Source organism: Prosopis cineraria, unplaced genomic scaffold, assembly GCF_029017545.1.
Source record: "Prosopis cineraria cultivar Desert tree isolate PC_DT_omini unplaced genomic scaffold, ASM2901754v1 PC7, whole genome shotgun sequence".
NCBI classification, from domain to species: domain Eukaryota; kingdom Viridiplantae; phylum Streptophyta; class Magnoliopsida; order Fabales; family Fabaceae; genus Prosopis; species Prosopis cineraria.
The window spans coordinates 36196444-36204657 of NW_026555338.1; the positions used below are offsets into that span (position 1 = coordinate 36196444).

An 8214-nucleotide genomic window follows, 5' to 3' on the forward strand; every position below is an offset into this window, starting at 1 on the left:
CGCGCATAAACTTTCAATTAAAAATATATGAAGATTGTGTTATATATTATTTGCCTAACTTATACATTTTGTTAAACCTAATCTACTAATTTACTAAATACGCATGGACTATAAAGTTTTACATTGAGTATTAAGAGCCTAACACAACACCTCCTCCACTGCTCAAGCTTAAGACTGACTATAAACATAAACAAAGTTAGGTTCATGAAATAACGTGGAAATTTTACATTTGATTGCCTTGTTTTACATCTTGCTTAAGATCATATGTTTTTGAGTGTAAGAAAATGCTTCATATTCACGTTGAAGCAAGCATTCATGTTAAAAACATTATTGACAGGAATGTTCTTAATCGCCTTCATTATGTTTCCCCACCACTTGGCAAGGGTCCTCAGAGTTGATACACATGCACAGCTTAACAAAACACTCAACAAATAAAATAATATTATGCAAAGTTGAAGCAGCCCCCCAAGTCCTGCTGAAGACCGTGAACACTTAGATGTTGGACACTGTAGATCCAAAACCGATTTTGAAATTGAAGTTGATGCAAGTTAACTGCTCATCCTTCTCATCTTCCATTGTCATCTTCAGGACATAAGAGCCCTACAAAAATTTAAAAATAAATAAATAAATAAATAGGAGAACATTTGATAACGAACCAAGTAATTTAAAAGAAAAGTACTATCAAAGTCCAAAGACAGGTATTATGAGAAGGGGAAGGACTGTACAAGAAAAGCATGCATAACACGACTAAATGTAATGAAATAAAGAAAATTGAAAAACTTCCACGTTCGAGGTTCGACAAAGATAAAACCAACACAAATCAGCCAAGCCGTACCCTATCTTCAAGAAGTTACACGCGCTAGTCTAATAGTAGTAGAGAGGCAATAAACATCCAGCTGAAAAGTAAAGTTGTATATAAATATAGGTAAATCAGCCGTCGCACCCAATCGTCAAGAGGAAGTCAGTCGCCTCAATCTAGATATCTGATAGAAAGGCAATAATGCAAGAAATGTGTCACACCTTATCTCAGGAAATAAAATGAATACAACAAAATATGGGAAATTCTTCTGGTATTAATCAGTAAATTGCATTGCGAAGTTCATCAGAAAACAATACAGCAGAAGTGTAGTTCAGAAAAGGAAACGATAACAGAACAGAATTACCAGAGAAAGGAGGAGGAATAACAGAAAGGAGAGAGAGACCAATTACAATCACACACTGTTTTCCACTCATTGCATGCACATGCATTTTATCCCTCTTGCCCCTCTCGTAACTTCCACGTGAGTGTTCTTGGACGAGTGCTTCTACGCAAAGCAGCCAAATCCGTGTGACCGTCATTGGGTATCGCCACGTCATGGTTCAGCTCACCACTCATCTGCTGACTCGATATAGTGGACGTGACATTGCCCTCCCCAACGAGCGTGACCTTGTCCCCAAGGTCAAAAGCAGGGTAATTATGCAGGAAAGATTGTAAATCCTCCCACGTAGGCTCAGAAATACCCTCCCAGCGGATTAACGCCTGCGTGACAGAAGAATCACCGTGTTGAACTTGTCGCGTTTGTAAAACTTCCAAAGGTTGAACTTGAGGGCCATCAACATCTGCGAGCAACGGAAGTGGTACATAGGTCGAGGTGACATCCCCATAACATCGTTTCAACAAGGAGATATGGAACACTGTGTGAATTCGAGCACTTGGAGGAAGTTCAAGACGATAAGCGACAGTACCAATCCGCTCAATGACCTTGAAGGGACCAAAATATTTAAAACCCAGCTTCTGATGTTTCCGTAATGCAACAGAGTGCTGACGATATGGTTGCAGCTTGACCAACACAAAGTCTCCAACCTGAAATGTATCCTCCCGACGGTGACGGTCTGCATAACGTTTCATACGGTTCTGGGCACATTGTAGATTACGCTTGAGAGTAGTGAGGAGTAAATCACGTTCACGCAGTAAAGCATGTATGTCCGGAGGTGTATCAGCTGAGGTGTACCCACGAACTAATAAGGGTGGTTCACGGCCATAGACAGCCTTAAAGGGTGTCATGCCAATAGCCGAGTGAAAAGAGGTGTTGTAGCTAAACTCAGCCCATGGTAGCAGTTCTAACCAACGCTTAGGACACTCCTGGACAAAACATCGCAAGTACATTTCGACACAACGATTCAATGCTTCAGATTGGCCATCAGTTTCTGGATGGTAAGCTGAACTCATTTGCAACTGAATTCCTTGAAGCTGGCATAAGGCACGCCAAAAGGAGCTTGTGAAAACTTTATCCCGATCGGATACAATTGACTGTGGCATTCCATGCAGACGTATAACATGGGAGAGAAATACTTCAGCTACTTGTTTACTAGTGTAATGGGCACTCAAAGGTGCAAAATGTGCATACTTAGAAAGGCGATCTATCATCACCATGATTACTGTATACCCACGTGTAGGGGGTAAAGAGGTGATAAAATCCATTGCCACGGAGTCCCATATTTGTGATGGAATTGGAAGTGGGCAAAGAAGGCCAGCTGGAGAAATCTGAGCTACTTTGGCACGCTGACAAGTGAGACATTCTTTTACGAAGACTTGAACGTCTCTTCGCATAGTGGGCCAATACACATTAGCGGCTAAACGGCGAAATGTTCGAAATGCACCGGCATGACCTCCTATAATCGATGCATGGAATTCTTGCAAGATACGTTGGACTAGGTGTGAATCCTCATGAGGCACCACCACTCGACTCTTGAAATACAAGACACCTTCCATGACTTGGTAATTAGGATAAGAACTTGGTTCCTGAAGCACTTGAGTGCGGAGTCGCTGAAGTCTATTTGACTGACGAGCTGCCATGATTATGTCATCAAATAATGAGGAGTGGAGTTGCTATATGGCCATATAAGTCACTCTGGACAGGGAATCAGCTGCCAAATTTGTTTTACCTGGTCGATACTCAATGGCAAACCTGTATCCTAGTAACTTGGGTAGATAAAGCTCTTGTTCAGGGGTCTGAAGAACCTGCTTATCAAGGTGTTTAAGGCTCTCTTGATCAGTGCGAATAACAAAAGGGTGACCAAACAAATAATGTCGAAACTTTGCCACAGCCTGCGTGATAGCAAATAATTCCCGAACATAGGCTGACTGAGCTTGCATCTGAGAGGAAAGTTGTTTCGAGAAATAGACAATAGGGTGTCCATTCTGACTTAATACCGCCCCAATCGCACACCCTGAGGCATCCGTTTCAACCACAAATGGCAAAGAAAAATCTGGGAGAGCCAAAACAGGGGCCTCGGTCAAAGCTTTTTTAAGCAAGTCGAATGCCGATTGTGCCTCATTAGTCCAAATGAACCCATTTTTCTGCAATAATCGAGTTAAGGGCTGTGCTATCGAAGCATATTTATGAATGAATCTTCGGTAGTATCCGGTCAACCCAAGAAATCCCCTGAGTTGGGAGACATTTACAGGTGTTGGCCATTGTTGTACTGCTGCCACTTTTGAAAGATCCATAGACACGCCATTTGCCGCTACCACATGACCCAAATATTCAATTTGTGTCTGGCCAAAAGAACACTTTGATTTCTTTGCATATAATTGGTGAGCAACTAATTGCTCTAGCACTAACCCAATATGTTCGAGATGCTGAGACCAAGTGGCACTGTATATAAGAATGTCATCAAAAAATATAAGTACAAATTTGCGTAAATAAGCTTTAAAAACAGAATTCATCAAAGCTTGAAATGTAGCAGGAGCATTGGTGAGGCCAAATGGCATGACAAGCCATTCGTACAATCCTTGATGAGTTCGAAATGCCGTTTTGTCTCGGTCTGCTTCATGCATCCGAACTTGGTGATAACCAGCACGAAGATCAAGCTTTGAGTAATATTTTGAGCCACCTAACTCATCTAAAAGTTCATCCACTGTTGGCATAGGAAAAGAGTCTTTTACTGTGACCGCATTCAGAGCTCTGTAATCAACACACATTCTCCAGGAACCATCCTTTTTCTTAACCAAGAGTACAGGCGCTGAGAACGGGCTAACACTTGGCTGAATAAATCCATCTTGTAACAACTCTTCAACCATACGTTCAATTTCTGCCTTTTGACTAAAAGGATAGCGGTACGGGCGGACCTTAACAGGCCCTGTTCCTGGTTGTAAAATAATTCTGTGGTCACATTCCCTTGAGGGTGGAAGCTCGTGTGGGGTCTCAAAAACAATTGAGTATTTAGAAAGCACAGTATCCAAATCTTCTTGCAATACGTCGGACTTGTCAAGACTTAATAAACTTTCCAAGGCCATCATCTGCACCAGATACACTTCACTGATGCCTTTTGTCATATGAATTCGATGAAGTTGGTGGAGTTGGGTCATCTCACACCTAGCATCCTTTTGCCCTTTTAAAGTGACGAAATTATTATGGGCCAGAAACTTGATTGTGGCATTACTATAGTCTGCCACATGTGGGCCAAGGGTAGCGAGCCAATCCGAGCCTATCACAATGTCTGATCCGGCTATCTCAAGGACGTATGCAGAAATCAAAATCACTTGTCCACAGATTTGGACTGGAAGTTCCCTTACCAAGCCCAATCCTTGCATTAATTGTCCATTTCCTACCAAAACCTTCATGGACTTAATTGGCTCCACCGGTACCTTGAGGTGTTTAACTACTCTGGGATGAATATAACTATCAGAACTTCCGCCATCAAGCAAGACCTGTACGGACATGCCCTTGACTATCCCAGAGAACCGTATTGTAGTTCGCCCTGCAGTCCCATTATAAGCCTGTAGTGAGATGTGATGGTAGGTAGCTGTGTCCTCTATTTTTGGCGTATCTGTAGCTGTAAGGGACGGTGGGGACTCCGGTTCCTCTTTATCATCTTCATTTTGCAACCACATATATTGTCGATTCATGCATTTGTGATTTGGAGAAAATTTCTCATCACAAGTGTAACACAAACCTTTCTCTCGCCGGATCTGCATTTCTGCGGGTGTAATTTTACGTACAGCCGTCAATGGCTTAATATTGGGTGTGGGCAGTAATGGAACAGTCGATGGTTTAATGAAGGACGACCCCGCAACAGCCGTCGTTGTTGTGACAGGCTTATTTGATAGAGGGACGGCATTTCCAGCCACACCAATGTGTCCCTTGCCCTTGCTTACCCAATTTCCCAGATGGTACTTCTCATTAAACAATCGAGCTAGGCTTACTGCCTTCAATAAATTTCCCGGAGAACGAGCAACCACTTCTCGACGTAACTCTAGCTTAAGACCCCCAACAAAACAATCCAAAAGAGCGTCGTCCGTCACTCCTTCAGTTCGATTAGCAAGAGTCATAAATTGTTGGTGGTAGGAGTCCAATGAATCTGTCTGAGTAAGCTTGAATAACTGTGATCTCGGATGTTCGAATTGCGTAGGGCCGAAATGAGCTTCAATAGCTTGGGTGAGACTTTCCCATGTAGTTAGTAGGTTCGATTTTAGCATCATCTGGAACCAGGGTATTGCCGCTCCATCCATATGAATTGATGCCAAAATAATTCTCTGAGGCGTGGTCATCTGATAAAATGCGAAGTACTGCTCTGCACGGAAAATCCATCCATGGGGGTCAGTGCCATCAAACCGAGGGAAATCGATTTTTACCTGTCGCTGATTCATGTAGCTGTTCGCTCCGCTTCCTCCATCTGAGCTGCCAATTTGCAACACCTTGCGTGCTTCATTATCTCTTTGTGTAGCCTCAACCATTCGAACCAGAGTCTCAACTCTAGCTTCAAGTTTCTCATGCCGAGGATTGGGTTGTCGCACCAAATTCTCTATAGTGGCCTCAAGCTTATCAACTCTAGGATTTGGAGCTCGGAGGAAATCACCAATAGCCTTCTCCAAGCGCTCCAAACGTGAATTACTGGCAGCCTCTGTTCGTTCTACTAACTCACGCATATTCTTGCTCTCAGTCTCTGTTCTCTCCACAATGTCGCGCATGCACTGCATATCAAGCTGCAGACTCTTCAGGTCATTTGATAACTCCTTCAGCCTCGTATTCTCTGCCATCGTCTCTCAACGAGAGCACCTTGTCACACCTTATCTCAGGAAATAAAATGAATACAACAAAATATGGGAAATTCTTCTGGTATTAATCAGTAAATTGCATTGCGAAGTTCATCAGAAAACAATACAGCAGAAGTGTAGTTCAGAAAAGGAAACGATAACAGAACAGAATTACCAGAGAAAGGAGGAGGAATAACAGAAAGGAGAGAGAGACCAATTACAATCACACACTGTTTTCCACTCATTGCATGCACATGCATTTTATCCCTCTTGCCCCTCTCGTAACTTCCACGTGAGTGTTCTTGGACGAGTGCTTCTACGCAAAGCAGCCAAATCCGTGTGACCGTCATTGGGTATCGCCACGTCATGGTTCAGCTCACCACTCATCTGCTGACTCGATATAGTGGACGTGACAAAATGCTACATCAATTGCCATAAGTTGAAGATTCTACATCTATACTGACTTGAGATATACTACTGAAAGCTGAAGCAAGTCGAGCTTTCAGAACATTGAGTTGGAATCTATTGAAAACAGATGTTAAACCAATGGTTCGCCCATAGTCAAAAAGTTTTGGGGCTCCAGGCTCAAGCTTTCTGCACCACAGATTGACTATATAAAAATATCAATTCTAAATGAGGAAACAGAACCTTAAAAAAACTTTCAGTTATCCTACTCCCTCAATTTAATCGAATAATATTAAGTATGAGGACATAAACAAGGTTAAATTATATATGACCAGACAAAATAACATCAGTAATAACTGAACAAAAATTATACTTTTGAAATAGATTTTCCAAAATTTAACTTCAGAGTAAGGATGCATAAGACTAAATCAACGAAGTATACTGCTTACGACCGCATTAAACAAGCAAAACCAGGGAAAATCGGAAGAGAAAATCATTTCAAGACATGAGCCCTGTACACTTGGACGCTTGGTTAACATTAGGTGGCTGCAGAAATTCACTGACGTAAGAAAGAAAGGAAGAGGCGAATATCGTAAGAGCATCAGTGTCCTAAAGAATGTTGAGCATTATCTTAAAGGCCATGCCACCAGAAAAATTGGGTGAGTCCGGTCTTGACACTGTAATCCAATAATCTAGCATCAGTCAGACTTCTAGCTACAAAATATTGAGAGAACCAAACGCAGACAACTCAATCAAAGGGTATAACAAAAAAATATGAACAGCAGGATTCGACTAATTCATTGAAGGAGGGAGAACAAAAGAAGAGAAAAAAAGATTTACCGAAGCCAGCCATACAAACCAACCTAAAAGAAGTGAGGGCCAAGATTAGTGAGCAAAGGTGCACTGACCTTGTCTACCAGTCAAGAAAATATGCAAATTGACCTTTACTTGTTGCTTGAATGGGACATCACAGGTTCCACATCCAAACTTGGACAAATAGAAAGGTCAAGTTGATTCAAAGGCCAACATTCCCATAGATTCAAATGCCCAGCTGAATAGCATTCCAACATATTACCAATTGGATTGGCATGATCTTATGGTAACATGACTTTGGATTTTAGATATAAGTGATGCGTGACCTAACAGATAAATGCCGTGATGACTCTTCTTTCTTTCTTTCTTTTTTGATATTTTTATTAAAGAAAAAGATTATATGGAACAACCAAAGAGAGAGAAAAAATAAAAAGAATCTCAATCTACTTTTACAAGTAATAATGCAGAGACACACTTGCTCTTCAATAACTGACATTTATGTTGCAACAATTTTGCAGGTAAGAGCATAGAAGGGAAGATAGTACAGAAAGGGCAAGTTTGAACATGTCCAATAAACTTGGCAAAGGTTTAATGCTTTTTTAAGTAAATTTTAAATGTCAGCATGGATGTAAATGTCAGGAAGCTCCTCATATCAAGAAAAACTCAATACTCATGACAAATTGATAGTTTCATAATGGCTTCAGCATTGGTAAGAGAATGCATATGGGAAGCTGGAACACACCGGTGGGGTAAATGAAGGTAGTGTTTGCGTGTGAGCGAGCACAAAGTTTCCTGCAGTGACAGGACAGGATGCTTCCTCACAAAGATCATGAGTTTCTGTATGGACATGCACCCCAAAGTATGAAACTTCAATTATTAACTTACCGCCAGAAATAGGCTCACCTGATAGAAACATAAATAGCAATTCCACTTGTTACTATTAAATAAAAATAGATTACCAAAGCCACTTCCACACA

At 41.4% G+C, this 8214-nt stretch overlaps 1 protein-coding gene across 1 annotated transcript; it reads right to left on the bottom strand.

The window, feature by feature from the left end:
* Positions 1–2869: 2869 nt before the first annotated feature.
* Positions 2870–7973, bottom strand: LOC129315587 (uncharacterized). The gene has a single exon (XM_054959406.1). The coding sequence runs from the start codon at positions 6020–6022 to the stop codon at positions 2870–2872; it is 3153 nt and encodes a 1050-aa protein (XP_054815381.1). The 5' UTR covers positions 6023–7973.
* Positions 7974–8214: the final 241 nt, after the last annotated feature.

Coding starts and splice junctions, on each gene's coding strand:
- LOC129315587 (XM_054959406.1), bottom strand. CDS start 6,022: ATGGCAGAGAATACGAGGCTGAAGGAGTTATCAAATGACCTGAAGAGT.